The sequence below is a fragment of the Ranitomeya imitator genome, chromosome 2 (assembly GCF_032444005.1).
Source record: "Ranitomeya imitator isolate aRanImi1 chromosome 2, aRanImi1.pri, whole genome shotgun sequence".
Classification (NCBI taxonomy): Eukaryota; Metazoa; Chordata; class Amphibia; order Anura; family Dendrobatidae; genus Ranitomeya; species Ranitomeya imitator.
In genome coordinates this window covers 630,344,211-630,362,022 of record NC_091283.1, presented here as the reverse complement: position 1 = coordinate 630,362,022, position 17,812 = coordinate 630,344,211, and the positions used below count along the sequence as shown (strand labels likewise).

Here is a 17,812-nt window from a genome sequence, read left to right as displayed (position 1 = left end):
TACTGTATAATGTCCCAGTATTTCCAGCAGCGCTCACCTCTCCACTCAGCAGTTCAATGATCTTTTTGGCGAGGTCCAGGATCTTCTGATCATTTATCTGTGATCGAGGTAAATATTCTAGGATGGGGCTCCGGGTCCTGCTACAGCCTCCTAACACTTGATGACTACTAGGAATCACACACTCCCCTTGTGTTTTCTTCACTACAGTGTAATGCTGTTTATGGAAAAAGCTATGGTTAATATCACCATATAATTAAAACTAAAAAATATAATTATTTAGTGCCAAACAATAAGGACATTACAGAATAAACATAACTCAGATATCAAGAGGAGTGAGGGCCCTGCTCGCAAGCTTACAATCTATGAGGAAATAGGCGAGATATGAAAGGTAAATGGTAAAATGTGCTTATATTGGACAATACAGGCATTGTATACTAAATAGGGTATGCCCATAACGCTGCATGAACTGGTCGCCAGCCAGTATGTGTACAGTACAGATAGAGTGCTATTAAATGCGTGGAGGGTGTGAGAACAGATGCCATGGGCGTCATGATTTTGAAGAAAATGTTGTATGGGCCAAACAGGGATAGTTAGATAAGTGAAGAGGGGTGATAGGCCAGTCTAAAGAAATGCGTTTTTTTAGGCCACACTTCCAGAACACCTTACCACCCCAGTGTTTTATTCACAAGTTAGTGATGTCATGCAAAATAATCCTCACCTCTCCGATAAGGAGGTACAGAATCTCCAACGTAAGGTTTACAATACTGACAGGAAGCATGTTCTTCTGCTTGTCCATCCTCAGGGGATCTGTCAGAAAATGGTCTACTGTGTTGTGGAGAAGACAAGACTTCAGCTGAAAAGTGTCTGCACCAGAAGAACCTAAATAGTGGAAAGCATAAAACACACAGTGAGAAACAATCCCACATGGGAGATCATACTAATTTTGGATAATAAAGAAAACATTGTAAGACAGTAAGGGAAAGTTATTTTTCTTTGCTCTGCTATATACAAGAAATAAGGATAGAACCTGGCAGCATCAAATATAAACCAAGAGCATAAGATAATGACAAAGTCACCAACAGAAGCCATTACTTACAACATACGGTAAATACAAATTGGGGCAGTTCTGGGGCCACTTCACAAAATGCCCTGGCAACTGAGTTTGCTGGTACTTGACAATCAAATAGTTTCACTCCAATAATGAAATATAACTGGGGCATTGTTTTTTCTTTAAAAAAGGCAGATGGTGAGATGAACATTTTTTTTAAGGAGTGGGACAAGCTGATTTTTGAAACTCGCAAAAGCTATCAGGGGCCGTAGCGAAATATTATATACAAACACACTGGCTTCAATTGAACAACAGTGTAATGCAAATATAGTGTTGACATTGTGTTCATTGTAGACACATTTAATAACCCTTTAAAAAAGACAAGACCTAGTTTGGCCTAAATGTTCTCAAAATAGTTTTTCTTACTTTACCCCATCATTGCATTCAGGAGTCAGTTATTTTAACCTCTTAGTGACAGAGCCAATTTGGTACTTAATGACCAGGCCAATTTTTATAATTCTGGCCACTGTCACTTTATGAAGTTATAGCTCTGGAATGCATCAACCGAATCCCACCGTTTTTGAGACTGTCTTTCATGACATATGTTAGTGGTACAATTTATTCGATATAACTTGCATTTATTTATGAAAAAAAAACAAAAACGGAAATTTGGAAAATTTTTTGAAAATTTTGCAATTTTCAAACTTTAATTTTTTTTACCCTTAAATCAGAGAGTGGTGTCACACAAAATGGTTAACATTTCCCACATGTCAACTTTACATCAGCACTATTTTGGAAAGAATTTTTTTTTTTTTTTTTTAGAAAGTTATAAGGGTTAGAAGTTGATCAGCGATCTCATTTTTCCAACAAAATTTACAAAACCATTGTTTTTAAGGACAACCTCACATTTTACTTGGGGGGGGGGGTCAATATAACAGAAAATACCCAAAAGTGGCATCATTCCAAAAACTGCACCCCTCAAGGTGCACAAAACCACATTCAAGAAGTTTATTAACCCTTCAGGTGCTTGTTTCATGAGAACTAAAGCAACGTCGAAGGAAAAAAAAAAATGAACCTTTTACTTTTTTCACAACAAAATTACTTTGGAACCAATTTTTTTTTATATTTTCACAAGGATATCAGGAGAAAATGGACCACAAAATTTGTTGTGCAATGTCTCGGGAGTACGCAGATACCCCATATGTGGGGGAAATCCACTATTTTGGCACACGGCAGGGCTCAGAAGCAAGGGAGCACAGTTTGACTTTTTGAACGCAAAATTGGCTGGAATCAATGGCGGCCCCCTGATGTACCCCTTCGGAAGAAGCAAGAACACGAAACGTGCATTAGGGGGTTCCCACACGTGGTCCTTCAAGTCTGACTCAGTAGTATGTCACCCTAAGGGTTATATGCATCTTTTTGCTATGGGGATTGCCTTGCACCAATGTAATCCTACTACACTGCTCTTTGCAAAACTTTCCTCTTTGTTTATTTGTCTAATCATGTGTTACTTACAATCTGTGTTTTATTAATTATTGTGTTTAATAAAAAATTGTTGATTTTATTAAGAAATTCTCCAAGCTTTTTTGATAGGATGATTTAATCGTTGATTTAGGAGAATTAGTATTTTGTGCCCAAAACTATTGGAAATACCAATTCATGATTTGCAGCTTTTTCTGTCTTGTGATATTCTCCGACTCTTTTGGCGCCAGATTCGTCAAAATGACGCACATCCCCAAAATTAGTGAAAAATCAAAAATGCCATTTAATTTTGTCTAACTTTTTCAAGAACAAAAGTTGCAAATCCCTTACAAAAAAAAAATAGCAAATATGCACCAAATTTAAAACTCCTCTATAAACCTTACTCAATAGTGGGACAGGAGTGAGATGTGCCCCCCTTCACCTCCCCCCCCCCCCCCTCCAACATAAAAAAAATAAAAAAAATGTAATAGTCACACCTGGATAAACAAAGTTGTCAAGGAAGATTAAGAAAAACAAAAATGGAAAAGCATGACAACTTAAAAAAAATGGTACAGGACATATAGCGACTAAAAATAAAAGTACAACTACTAAAAACCACTAAAAATTATTTCATAGAAAGGCAGGATTAGCAATGATGAATCAGGGCCGATGTGTGTCAGCTTGGCCGACCACTGTGGTCATCCTCAGTGTTGACCATTTCTTGAAGTCCTCAATTCTGAGAAATACAGGAAGATACTTTTACGTCATGCAATAACATTACGGAGTTGTCCGATTGGCTCCAAAATTTATTCTAGAACCGAACAACAACTACTAACATACAGCCAATGTCATTAAGAAATATTTTCAGGGGAAAAAAATAAAAATAAAACAAGGAGTACTGGAAGTGATATCGCATCCACAGAGCCCTCATCTCAACATCATCAACTCTGTTTGGAATTCAGAAGATAGGTGGTCAGTTGTAGCAGGTGTTTGGAACAACCTTCCTGGCGAATTTAAAAAAAAAAAAAAAAAAAATGTGTATAAGTGTACCCCAAGAAATTATGCTTTGATGCTGATTCAAAGACAAACAGAAGTCACACCAAATGTTGATTTGAATTTTTCTTTCATTCACTTTGCATTTTATCCTTGAAAGCATTCTTCACTTTAAGCATCGTTTCCCACAGCGGTATAAAGCTTTTGCACATAACTGTGTCACCATGTTCTGAGAGCATAAGGCTAGGTTCACATTGCGTTCGTGCAGTCCGTTCAACGCATACATTAAACGGACTGCGCTAACACAAGTGCCGACTTTGCACAGCGCTAGCGCAGATGGAGCATCTGCTAGCTCCATCTGCGCTAGCAGTGACAGACCCAGAAACGCTGCAGCCCGCGTCTCGGGTCCGTCACTCAAATGACGGCACATCGCTAGCGCACGCCCATTGTGGGCATGCGCTAGCGATGCGTCTGACATTGCAGTCTATGGCGGCGTTAACGGACTACGTTACACCGCGTTATGCCGCGGTGTAACGTAGTCCGTTAAACGTACCGCCATAACACAATGTGAACCCAGCCTAAGATGTACATTTTATCATTGATGCAGCTGTAGGAGAGCCAATTATTTGCAGGGCAAACAAGTAATTCATTGTTCAACCTTAGATATCCATAAATTATGTGTAATAATGAGTGTGAATACTTTTCTGCCCAATGATGACAGAAGTATTATAGCAATAATGAGAAAAGCAATGTCGGGGGGGAAGAGATGGAGGCTAATCATGCGCTGCCAATTCGGGTGAGGGTTGGAGTCAAGGAAAGACAAAAGAAAATGCATTTTGTCGACACGTTTCAAAGTATATACACCTCCTTCTTAAGGACACAACCACATGTGGTTTAAATAAGGGACAACACCTTTAATATTGAGGCTATATGCCAGAATAATGGTTGTAAAAAGGACAGTTAAAATTTGCCGACTGAAAGGAACCCTGTGGATATGTTTGATGCATATGCCGGGAGCAAACAATGCTCTAACGAGAAGCGAGCACAGTCTTATGCCCATGTTCATCTAATGCCATTATTAGAGGGGAACTACTGTGTTGGAGGTGACAGGAGCCTTCATCACCTACAACAGGCAAACTCTTGTTTTGATTTTTTTTTTTGTTTTGCAGAGAAGATACCGGTAATGGAAAAAAAAACGTTCTAAAGACCAAACACAACAACTGACTTTTCTCTCTATGTGTAGCCGTTACAATTCACCTGGACTTATAGCTTCAGGAGTTTCCTCTTCCTTACAACAGGGTTCAGCCACAGAGGTCTCATCTTTTCCCACTATTGCATCACACTTGTCAGCAAGCAAGCCTTCTTCCAGATTCTTATGTGGATGGATTAATAAAGAGGATATTGAGAGAAAGCAGGGTAAGGTTACACAATAAATCAGAACAATAATTCATGGGTAGATTAGGTAATGCCCAACTACACTGTCTCATAGAAAAGTAACGTCATTTTTTTTTGGGGGGGGAGAGTTTATAATAAGTTTATCTACCTGATTATCCTCTGTGGCATAATGATCTTCATTGCCACAGTCATGGGAATCCAGAGGACTGGGAGATCTCATTGGTGGATTTTCACCACTAGATTCATCTGTAAGAAACACACACACACTGCGACTGAACACATTGTTTACATGTGATCAGCAGACAGGGGCATCTAGCTGACCCTGAAAACACTCTTCTACCATGAACGTCTTCAGGTAATAAGGCGAGCTGGTGGTCCTCCATCATGACATCCATGTACAGATCCTTGTGTCCTTCTATATACTCCCACTCCTCCATGGAGAAATGGACAGCGACATCCTGACACCTTATAGGAACCTGACACACAATGATACAGTCATCATCCAGACACATCATTCCTTGTGTTACTGTATAATGCCCCAGCATTCCCAGCAGCGCTCACCTCTCCAGTCACTGATCTGGTTGGCGAGGTCTAGGATCTTCCGCTCATTGTATCTCTCTCTGTGTGATTTGGCCCTGGTTCACAGGGATTGTTGCACACCCTCTGGAGGATTTCTTCACTACTGTATAATCCTGTGCATAAAAAGAAACCCTAATGAATACAAATCACCAAAATCTCGGAGGTCATGCTATATTACACAGTACTCAAGAGACAATTCCTAGCACCCCCTCATCTTTCTGAGCAACGGATAAGTAATCTCTAGGGTTAGGTTGCAGATATAATTAGTCAGAAAGGAGGAAGGGAATTTCCAGCACGTCCATCCAGTGTAGGTAAAATATCCAAGTTTATTAGAACATTTTAAAAAACAGTTTTTAAAAAAGCAGCGAGAAAGACTCTCTGCCTGACGCGTTTCTGGCGCACCATGGCGCCCTTAGTCATAGGAGCCAATGACTAAGGGCGCCGTGGTGCGCCAGAAGCGCATCGGGCAGAGAGTCTTTCTCGCTTCTTTTTTAAAAACTGTTTTTTAAAATGTTCTAATAAACTTGGAAATTTTACCTACACTGGATGGACGTGCTGGAAATTCCCTTCCTCCTTTCTCACTTCAGCTGAAATCACCAGCAGGTACGGCACCCACCAGTTATATTCATTTGTAGCGGCTCACAAATGCATGTCTCAGCGTGTCAAGCTCCAACTTTTCCCTTTCCCCTCCTCTCTTCCTCAGACAGATATAATAAGTCATCTTGGTTCTTGGTACTATGCGGCATCAATAGTAAAAAGATCTAATGTTAAAAATAATAAAAAAACAAAAAACCTGCTATTCTCACCCTCCGTCGTCCGACGATGCGCTTGCACCTGCCGCCAGCTTCCGTTCCCTGAGATGCATTGCGAAATTACCCAGAAGACTTCGCGGTCTCACGAGACCGCTAAGTTATCTGGGTAATTTCGCAATGCATCCTGGGAACGGAAGATGGCGGCAGCCGCGCGAGTATCGCCGGAGCTTCGCTGGATCCCAGAGGGTATATAACTATTTTTTATTTTAATTATTTTTTTTAACAGGGATATGGTGCCCACACTGCTGTATACTACGTGGGCTGTGTTAGATACCGCGTGGCTGCTATATACTACATAGACAGTGTTATATACTACGTCTCTGCTATATACTGCGTGGGCTGTGCTATATATTACGCGGCCAGTGTTATATACTACGTGGCTGCTATATACTGCGTGGGCTGTGCTATATATTACGTGGCCAGTGTTATATACTGCGTGGCCTGTGTTATATACTGTGTGCCCACTGTTATATATTGCGTGGCCTATATTAATGCATCGGGTATTCTACAATATGTATGTATATATCAGCCACATAGTTTATAGCAGAGGTCCCCAACTCCAGTCCTCAAGGCCCACCAACAGGTCATCTTTTCAGGATTTCCTTTGCATTGCACAGGTGATGCAATTATTACCTGGGCAAGACTAAGGAAATCCTGAAAACATGACCTGTTGGTGGGCCTTGAGGACTGGAGTTGGGGACCTCTGGTTTATAGCACAGGCCACGTAGTATTTGCCTGCTATATACTACGTGGCCTGTGCTATATACTGTGTGGCTGCTATATACATACCTAAACACATATTCTAGAATACCCGATGCGTTAGAATCAGGCCACCAACTAGTATGTATATGTATATGTATATATATATATATATATATGTATATATATATATATATATATATATATATATATATATATATATATATATATATATATATATATATATATATATATATATATATATATATATATATATATATATATATATATATATATATACACACATACACACACATATACATACACTAGTTGGTGGCCTGATTCTTACGCGTCGGGTATTCTAGAATATGCATGTCCCCGTAGTATATGGACAATGATGATTCCAGATGCCCGTCGCTGATTGGTCGAGGCAACTTTTATGACATCATCGTCGCCATGGCAACCATTACGACATCTACGTCGATACTGTGCCCGTCGCTGAATCAGAAACGTGGGATTTCTACGTCCTTTATGACATCATCGTCGCTGTGCCCGTCTCTGATTGGTCAAGGCCGCCAGGCCTCGACCAATCAGAGACGCGGGATGTCTACGTCCTTTATAACATCATCGTTGCTGTGCCCGTCGCTGATGGGTCGAGGCCTGGCGGCCTTGACCAATCAGAGGCGTGGGCTTTTCTACGTCGATACTGTGCCCGTCGCTGATTGGTCGAGGCCTGGCGGCCTCGACCAATCAGAAACGTGGGATTTCCAGGACAGACAGACAGACAGACAGACAGAAAGACAGACAGACAGACGGAAAAACCCTTAGACAATTAGACAACCCATTGATCAATATAGAAGTGTCAGGAGGACTGATCAATATAGAGGTGTCAGGAGGACTGATCAATATAGAAGTGTCAGGAGGACTGATCAATATAGAAGTGTCAGGAGGACTGATCAATATAGAATGTCAGGAGGACTGATCAATATAGAATGTCAGGAGGACTGATCAATATAGAGGTATCAGGAGGACTGATCAATATAGAAGTGTCAGGAGGACTGATCAATATAGAAGTGTCAGGAGGACTGATCAATATAGAATGTCAGGAGTACTGATCAATACAGAAGTGTCAGGAGGACTGATCAATATAGAAGTGTCAGGAGGACTGATCAATATAGAGGTATCAGGAGGACTGATCAATATAGAAGTGTCAGGAGGACTGATCAATATAGAAGTGTCAGGAGGACTGATCAATATAGAGGTATCAGGAGGACTGATCAATATAGAAGTGTCAGGAGGACTGATCAATACAGAAGTGTCAGGAGGACTGATCAATATAGAGGTATCGGGAGGACTGATCAATATAGAAGTGTCAATCAGAGACGCGGGATTTCTACGTCGATGCTGTGCCGATCTCTGATTGGTCGAGGCCTGGCGGCCTCGACCAGAGAGCCGGGATTTCCAGGACAGACAGACAGACAGACAGACAGACAGACAGACAGAAAGACCCTTAGGCAATTATATATATAGACTAGATTGTGGCCCGATTCTAACGCATCGGGTATTCTAGAATATGCATGTCCCCGTAGTATATGGACAATGATGATTCCAGAATTCGCGGCACACTGTGCCCGTCGCTGATTGGTCGAGGCAACCTTTATGACATCGTCGCCATGGCAACCATTATGACATCTACGTCGATACTGTGCCCGTCGCTGAATCAGAAACGTGAGATGTCTACGTCCTTTATGACATCATCGTCGCTGTGCCCGTTGCTGATTGGTCGAGGCCTGGCGGCCTCGACCAATCAGAGAGCCGGGATTTCCAGGACAGACAGAAAGACATACAGAAAGACAGACAGAAAAACCCTTAGACAATTATATATATAGAATATATAGAGAGAAGAGAGAGGAGAGAAGAGAGGAGGAGAGAGAGAAAGAGAGAGAGAGAAAAAGAGAAAAAAAGAGAGAGAGAAAGAAAGAGAGAGAAAAGAGAGAGAGAAAAAGAGAAAAAAAGAGAGAGAGAAAGAAAGAGAAAGAAAAGAGAGAGAGAAAAAGAAAAAAAGAGAGAGAAAGAAAGAGAGAAGAGAGAAAAGGAGAGAAGAGAGAAAAAAAAAAGAGAGAGAGGAGAGGAGAGGGAGAGGGAGAGGGAGAGGGAGAGGGAGAGAGAAAGAAAGAAAAAGAGAGAAAAGAGAAAGCGAGTGAGAGCACACAGACTAAACTGCTCATTAATGAGCACACAGACTAAACTGCTCATTAATAGCACAAGCATAATTGCCTAAAATATCCCAGGGCCCAAACAGACAAGTCACATGGCCTGCACAATGCAGGAATAAGATAGCAGCAATATAAAGTGCGATAACTTAGCTGTTGAGATGCACAGCTCAGGGTTTAAAGGTGTTGCCAAACAGGATCTCGACGCGTTTCTCCCATGACTGGGTCCATAAGGAGATGTATACACATTGGCACATGGCAGAGGACCGGTGTCCTTTGGGTGAGGCTGCTGGACGTAGTCACCGCTTGTCAGTGATTTTTTAATGTCTATTAGTTATAAACTGGGCTCTGGCGACAGCCCAATTTAAGACATTAGTTTACATCTAATAAATTACTGCAGTGGGCAGGAATGTCTAGGGCTAATTCTCTATACAATACATTAGCCAACCTCCTGTTCACACCAGCCATTTTTCTAATTCTTATACATAGATTTATTTCCTTTTCACATTGCACTTTCACCTTTGTCTTGGGTAAATACATACGGTATTTTATTGTAACACTAAATAAAAGTTATATTTTAGAAGGGTTTTTTTGTGTTAGTTAGCTAAAACAATATTCCCCTAAAAGTGGGAACAGGTTGATTTTTATAACGGTTTTTGCACCCTAGGGCATCTGAACTTTTGCTTGTTGGGTCATCCCGAGCTACACAAACAGGCCCCCGAGGAGGCTGCTCATCAGAACTGAGCTCATAAGAACATTGGTCAGGACTCTTGACATGGCCTGGGGCTTGTCTACCAACATTCTGAAACAAGTGCCTATCGGGGACTGCACCTCCATCACAGGAGCTTACCAATGCACATGTCAGACAGTTGCCACAAAGCCGACACCAGAACCCATAGGCCAGCGGCAACCCGCAAACCTATCCATTTAACTGGATAACATTGTATGCAATATATTTACTAGCTTCAATAGTTTCTTGCTTCAATAAAGGGAGACTAGCAGCTAGTAGACAGCAGCAACACATGCACGGATTGTCCGTTTGGCAATCCCTGCATGTGTTGCTGTTGTCTACCACTGCAAAATACGCAGAAGCAGGGACTCGAATATATTATCCAAGCACGCACAAGATACTCAGATAACACTCGAGCATGATCGGATAACACGCTATCCGAGCACATTTGCTCATCACTAGTGATGAACAATTACGTCAATTCAGCCACCTGTGTTCATTAACCTTCATGTAGTGTTAACTGAGGGTTGGAAATGTCTACAAGAAAGGTTTTCAACTCAAACAATCGCTCAATCATAAAGTACGGTAGGTGCTGTCTCACAGATTGGCTTGATCTACAATTGCCCCTTTCCCAGATTGGAAGCTGATCCTTAGATCAGGAACAGAACAGACATTTATAGACATATAGGACAACTTCCCCAAATTCTTACGGAAACATTTACAGCATATTCTGCACTGGACCCAATGTATTATACATTTTAGGAGTCTGAGTCAGTACATTTTATACCGACCACAAAAATGGACACCGCTTCCAAATCCACAGCACTCTCTGCAGCGCTGGAGCCCTGGGTTCAAATCCCACCAAGGACAACATCTGCAAGGAGTTTGTATTTTCTCCCCGTGTTTGCGTGGGTTTCCTCTGGGTTCTCCGGTTTCCCCCCACACTCCAAAGACATACTGATAGGGAATCTAGATTGTGAGCCCCAGTGGGGGACAGTGATGATGAGGTCTGTACGGCACTGTGGCACTATATAAGAATAAATAAGTAAGTATTATTAATAAACATGTCTAATATATGACTATTGTTTAAACAGACAAAACCGTATAAATCCGTTATCACCGTAAATCATACTGACTTGTAGAATCGAGTTACCAAGTCATTTTTATAGCAAAATAAATGTTGTAAAGACAGAATACAAACAAAAAAAAAACAAAACAAGAAGTCACCCAATTTAGAATGTCTCTTTCCATATTTATCAGTACAGTATATGGTAAAGCGAAGTGTTATTCAAAACTACAACTCCTCTTGCAAAAATAAAGAACAAGTTTTGTACTTGTATCTTTGTCAAAGATGAAAACAAGTTATTGCTCTTACAAAAAGAAGAGGAACATTTTTTGTTACAAAAAATAAACCTGATCAGAAAGGGGTTAAAGTTAATTTTATAACACAATGAGATCCTAATTTTATGGAATATCACTGTAATGGACCATGATGAATACCAGGGCTGTGGAGACTGCGTCCTTTTTTGTAGAGTTAGAGTCAGTATAAAATGGACTCCTAAAATAAATAAATTGGGTTCAGTAGTACAATGCAGGATGCGCAGTAAATGTTTTTTCTTAGAGGGAACCTGTCACCCCGAAATTCGCGGGTGAGGTAAGCCCACCGGCATCAGGGGCTTATCTACAGCATTCTGTAATGCTGTAGATAAGCCCCCGATGTTACCTGAAAGAGGAGAAAAAGACGTTAGTTTATACTCACCCAGGGGCGGTCCCGCTGCTGGTCCGGTCGGATGGGCGTCTCCGGTCCGCTGCGGCGCCTCCCATCTTGATTACAAGACGTCCTCTTCTGATCTTCAGCCACGGCTCTGGCACAGGCATACTTTGCTCTGCCCTGTTGAGGGCAGACAAAGTACTGCAGTGCGCAGGCGCCGGGCCTCTGACCTTTCCGGCGCCTGCGCACTGTAGTACTATCCTCTGCCCTCAACAGGGCAGAGCAAAGTATGCCTGCGCCGGAGCATGAAGACCAGAAGAGGACGTCTTGTAATGAAGATGGGAGGCGCCGCAGCGGACCGGAGACGCCCGTTTGACCTGACCAGCAGCGGAACCGCCCCTGGGTGAGTATAATCTAACGTCTTTTTGTCCTCTTTCAGGTAACATCGGGGGCTTATCTACAGCATTACAGAATGCTGTAGATAAGCCCCTGATGCCGGTGGGCTTACCTCACCCACGATTTTCGGGGTGACAGGTTCCCTTTAAGAATTTGGGAAAGTTATGAAATCTCCTATAGATGTCTGTTCTGTTCCTGATCTAAGGATCTCGGCCTTTAGTTGACATGAATCTGTGCTGCACTTCATGTACATGCTCAGTAGTGAGGCAGTGCTGTGGGGTTGGGGCATGTACATGCTCAGTAGTGAGGCAGTGCTGTGGAGACTGGGTATATATATGCTCAGTAGTGAGTCAGAGCTGTGGAGTCGGGGTATGTACATGCTCAGTTGTGAGGCAGTGCTGTGGAGTCGGGGTATGTACATGCTCAGTAGTGAGGCAGTGCTGTGGGGTTGGGGCATGTACATGCTCAGTAGTGAGGCAGTGCTGTGGAGACTGGGTATATATATGCTCAGTAGTGAGTCAGAGCTGTGGAGTCGGGGTATGTACATGCTCAGTTGTGAGGCAGTGCTGTGGAGTCGGGGTATGTACATGCTCAGTAGTGAGGCAGTGCTGTGGGGTTGGGGCATGTACATGCTCAGTAGTGAGGCAGTGCTGTGGAGACTGGGTATATATATGCTCAGTAGTGAGTCAGAGCTGTGGAGTCGGGGTATGTACATGCTCAGTTGTGAGGCAGTGCTGTGGAGTCGGGGTATGTACATGCTCAGTAGTGAGGCAGTGCTGTGGGGTTGGGGCATGTACATGCTCAGTAGTGAGGCAGTGCTGTGGGGTTGGAGTATGTACATGCTCAATAGTGAGGCAGAGCTGTGGAGTCAGGGTATGTACATGCTCAGTAGTGAGGCAGTGCTGTGGGGGTCGGGGTATGTACATGCTTAATAGTCATGTAGTGCTGTGGAGTCGGGGTATGTACATGCTCAGTAGTGAGGCAGTGCTGTGGAGTCGGGGTATGTACATGCTCAGTAGTGAGGCAGTGCTGTGGAGTCGGGGTATGTACATGCTCAGTAGTGAGGCAGTGCAGTGGGGTCGGGGTATGTACATGCTTAATAGTCATGTAGTGCTGTGGAGTCGGGGTATGTATATGCTCAGTAGTGAGGCAGTGCAGTGGGGTCGGGATATGAACATGCTTAATAGTCATGTAGTGCTGTGGAGTCGGGGTATGTACATGCTTAGTAGTGAGGCAGTGCTGTGGAGTCAGGAAAATTGAGGAGTTGGAGGTTTGGCTTACAAAACACCGATGCATACAGTACAGACCAAAAGTTTGGACACACCTCATTTAAAGATTTTTCTGAATTTTCATCAATATGAAAATTGTACATTCACACTGAAGGCATCAAAACTATGAATTAACACATGTAGAATCATATACTTAACAAAAAAGTGTGAAACTACTGAAATTATGTCTTATATTCTAGGTTCTTCAAAGTAGCCACCTTTTGCTTTGATGACTGCTTTGCACACTCTTGGCATTCTCTTGAGGAGCTTCAAGAGGTAGTCAGCGGGAGTGGTTTTCACTTCACAGGTGTGCCCTGTCAGGTTTAATAAGTGGGACTTCTTGCCTTATAAACGGAGTTGGGACCATCAGTTGTGTTGTGCAGAAGTCTGGTGGATACACAGCTGATAGTCCTACTGAATAGACTGTTAGAATTTGTATTACAGCAAGAAAAAAAGCAGCTAAGTAAAGAAAAATGTGTGGCTATCATTACTTTAAGAAATGAAGGTCAGTCAGTCCGAAAAATTGGGAAAACTGTGAAAGTGTCCCCAAGTGCAGTGGCAAAAACCATCAAGCGCTACAAAGAAACTGGCTCACATGAGGACCGCCCCAGGAAAGGAAGACCAAGAGTCACCTCTGCTTCTGAGGATAAGTTTATCCCAGTCACCAGCCTCAGAAATCGCAGGTTAACAGCAGCTCAGATTAGAGACCAGGTCAACGACACAGAGTTCTAGCAGCAGACATCTCTACAACTGTTAAGAGGAGACTTTGTGCAGCAGGCCTTCATGGTAAAATAGCTGCTAGGAAACCACTGCTAAGGACAGGCAACAAGCAGAAGGGATTTGTTTGGGCTAAAGAACACAAGGAATGGACATTAGACCAGTGGAAATCTGTGCTTTGGTCTGATGAGTCCAAATTTGAGATCTTTGGTTCCAACCACCGTGTCTTTGTGCGACGCAGAAAAGGTGAACGGATGGACTCTACATGCCTGGTTCCCACCGTGAAGCATGGAGGAGGTGTGATGGTGTGAGGTGCTTTGCTGGTGACACTGTTGGGGATTTATTCAAAATTGAAGGCATACTGAACCAGCATGGCTACCATAGCATCTTGCAGCGGCATGCTATTCCATCCGGTTTGCGTTTAGTTGGACCATCATTTATTTTTCAACAGGACATTGACCCCAAACACACCTCCAGGCTGTGTTAGGGCTATCTGACCAAGAAGGAGAGTGACAGGGTGCTATGCCAGATGACCTGGCCTCCACAGTCACCAGACCTGAACCCAATCGAGATGGTTTGGGGTGAGCTGGACCACAGAGTGAAGGCAAAAGGGCCAACAAGTGCTAAGCATCTCTGGGAACTCCTTCAAGATTGCTGGAAGACCATTCCCGGTGACTACCTCTTGAAGCTCATCAAGAGAATGCCAAGAGTGTGCAAAGCAGTCATCAAAGCAAAAGGTGGCTACTTTGAAGAACCTAGAATATGAGACATAACAAAAAAGTGTGAAACAACCGAAATTAGGTATATAATTCCACATGTGTTAATTCATAGTTTTGATGCCAAGCAGTGGTCAGCCGAATTGTTCAAAATTGTCCATATCGGAGGTTTTATTTTTGTGGCCAGCTCAATAAGGGAGCATTGGGTCAAACTGCATTTGGGGGTCTTTGGCTTAACCTTTTATTCTTAGTACAACATCCTCTTCCTGCGCGCTTATACAGGATGTGAAAGACTATGAACATTTTTAACTGTGAACCCTATTTCCTTTCATCCGACAGCAGCACAAATAATCCTTGTAAAAACAGGAACCTCTGAAGACGGACAAGTCTGATCCAGTGAAAACATTTATCCCCATCTGTTGTGACTAAAGGTACCGTCACACTTAGCGACGCTGCAGCGATACCGACAACGATCCGGATCGCTGCAGTGTCGCTGTTTGGACGCTGGAGAGCTGTCACACAGACAGCTCTCCAGCGACCAACGATGCCGGTAACCAGGGTAAACATCGGGTAACTAAGCGCAGGGCCGCGCTTAGTAACCCGATGTTTACCATGGTTACCATCCTAAAAGTAAAAAACAAACAAACACTACATACTTACCTACAGCCGTCTGTCCTCCAGCGCTGTGCTCTGCACTCCTCCTGTACTGTCTGTGTGAGCACAGCGGCCGGAAAGCAGAGCGGTGACGTCACCGCTCTGCTTTCCGGCTGACCGACGCTCACAGCCAGTACAGGAGGAGTGCAGAGCACAGCGCTGGAGGACAGACGGCTGTAGGTAAGTATGTAGTGTTTGTTTTTTTTTACTTTTAGGATGGTAACCAGGGTAAACATCGGGTTACTAAGCGCGGCCCTGCGCTTAGTTACCCGATGTTTACCCTGGTTACCAGTGAAGACATCGCTGAATCGGTGTCACACACGCCGATTCAGCGATGTCAGCGGGAGATCCAGCGACCAAATAAAGTTCTGGACTTTCTTCCCCGACCAGCGACAGCACAGCAGGGGCCTGATCGTTGCTGCCTGTCACACTGGACGATATCGCTAGCGAGGACGCTGCAACGTCACGGATCGCTAGCGATATCGTCTAGTGTGACGGTACCTTAAGAAGTGAGCACAGAAGGCCAAACCACGACCTCCATAGGGTTACACGCAGCGGCAGGGTAGATGTACAGAGGGTTACACGCAGCGGCAGGGTAGATGTACAGAGGGTTACACGCAGCGGCAGGGTAGATGTACAGAGGGTTACACGCAGCGGCAGGGTAGATGTACAGAGGGTTACACGCAGCGGCAGGGTAGATGTACAGAGGGTTACACGCAGCGGCAGGGTAGATGTACAGAGGGTTACACGCAGCGGCAGGGTAGATGTACAGAGGGTTACACGCAGCGGCAGGGTAGATGTACAGAGGGTTACACGCAGCGGCAGGGTAGATGTACAGAGGGTTACACGCAGCGGCAGGGTAGATGTACAGAGGGTTACACGCAGCGGCAGGGTAGATGTACAGAGGGTTACACGCAGCGGCAGGGTAGATGTACAGAGGGTTACACGCAGCGGCAGGGTAGATGTACAGAGGGTTACACGCAGCGGCAGGGTAGATGTACAGAGGGTTACACGCAGCGGCAGGGTAGATGTACAGAGGGTTACACGCAGCGGCAGGGTAGATGTACAGAGGGTTACACGCAGCGGCAGGGTAGATGTACAGAGGGTTACACGCAGCGGCAGGGTAGATGTACAGAGGGTTACACGCAGCGGCAGGGTAGATGTACAGAGGGTTACACGCAGCGGCAGGGTAGATGTACAGAGGGTTACACGCAGCGGCAGGGTAGATGTACAGAGGGTTACACGCAGCGGCAGGGTAGATGTACAGAGGGTTACACGCAGCGGCAGGGCAGACGTCTGCCTGGCGCTCAGTACATACTCCCCAGCATGGTGACTGTATGGTGCGGACACAGGACGTACATCATTCACCCCACACCTCTGCTCACAGTGAAGTTCCACTGGAAAACCAGATATATAAGCAGTAAGGACATTTTAGACTTTTGGGGAGCAAGACAGGCTGGGGACACTCGTGAGGTAAGTAATGTGTCACCTCAGGGGGCATTCCCATGTCAGACAGTTATCTCCAGAGGATAAAGGGCCCCCGGTCCGCCCGGCATCCGCACACCGCCCTCAGCTACCCGGGGTACTGCCCAGAAGAGCGCAGACAGGCTGGCGGGGACAAGCACTGCAGGGGACGGAACACACAATACATGATAACGTACCCCGAGCCCGTCCTCAGCGACTCACCGGGAGCCCCGGATCTCAACCCGGAAATCTGGGAAACGGCCTAAGGATGTTGATGATGTCACCGACCACGTGATCAGTCGGAGGACCGTGGCCTCGGCTGTGGGGCGTGTCTCTCTCTCATCTTGGATGCACCTAGATCACAACAGTCGCATGAGCCATGACGACTACAGGAATTGTGAATAAATCTCCTCAGGACGACGTTACCACAGCAAATCCTCGGCCTGCGTTCCAAGCCTCGTCCTCAGAGCACTGCCGTGACGTATCACTATCATTGGCATTATTGGGAATGGTAGTTCAGGGTGTCTTCTAAGTGCTGATTTCACCGTGCATCTGGACTACATTTCCCGGCAGGCGCGGTGCCATCAATCTTCCTCCTTTCTCTCAAGCAGAACTTTGTGGTGCAATGCACGGCGGGAGTTGTAGTCCATACATAATGACAACTCAATGCGATTAGATTAGTGGAGATTGGAGCAGTCCCACTCGGAGTGCGCTGTGTATGAGATGTGTGCGGCTGCTGGTAGGTGCTGAGGGCGCCTCCTGCTGGTCGGTGTTCGCACTCCTCGGTTATTACCGCAGGGAAGATGGAAGGATTACATACAAAAGGTAACGTGCGGAGACCATGTTTGTGGCTGGTGTGACCGCGGCTCCTGCTTACTTTCTGCAGCCTCTCCCCGTGGAGGCCCATAGTATCATCCATTCAGACCCGCTCTGCGGCCCATTAGGTTTACTGCACG

General features: G+C 44.5%; 2 protein-coding genes across 11 annotated transcripts in view; one reads left to right on the top strand and one right to left on the bottom strand.

The window, feature by feature from the left end:
• LOC138665247 (zinc finger protein 271-like) overlaps positions 1-17,216 on the bottom strand; it is a 32,226-nt gene extending 15,010 nt beyond the window's left edge. The window contains exons 1-8 of one of the 6 annotated variants that reach the window (XM_069752546.1): positions 17,054-17,216; positions 10,722-10,957; positions 5,459-5,589; positions 5,238-5,373; positions 5,046-5,143; positions 4,760-4,874; positions 719-879; positions 38-214 (exon numbers count right to left, since the gene is read on the bottom strand). In XM_069752546.1, coding sequence (XP_069608647.1) covers positions 38-214; positions 719-879; positions 4,760-4,874; positions 5,046-5,143; positions 5,238-5,334 — 648 coding nt within the window. In that variant the 5' untranslated portion in view covers positions 5,335-5,373; positions 5,459-5,589; positions 10,722-10,957; positions 17,054-17,216. The remainder of the gene's footprint in view (positions 1-37; positions 215-718; positions 880-4,759; positions 4,875-5,045; positions 5,144-5,237; positions 5,374-5,458; positions 5,590-10,721; positions 10,958-17,053) is intronic. The other 5 variants (XM_069752547.1, XM_069752550.1, XM_069752548.1 and 2 more) reach the window with 5 other exon arrangements.
• A 145-nt stretch (positions 17,217-17,361) lies between these two features.
• The window catches only part of LOC138665248 (zinc finger protein 585A-like), a 36,937-nt gene continuing 36,486 nt past the window's right edge, over positions 17,362-17,812 (top strand). For all 5 annotated transcript variants that reach the window (XM_069752556.1, XM_069752559.1, XM_069752555.1 and 2 more), the window contains exon 1: positions 17,362-17,681. The gene's annotated coding sequence lies outside the window, so the exon portion shown is untranslated. The remainder of the gene's footprint in view (positions 17,682-17,812) is intronic.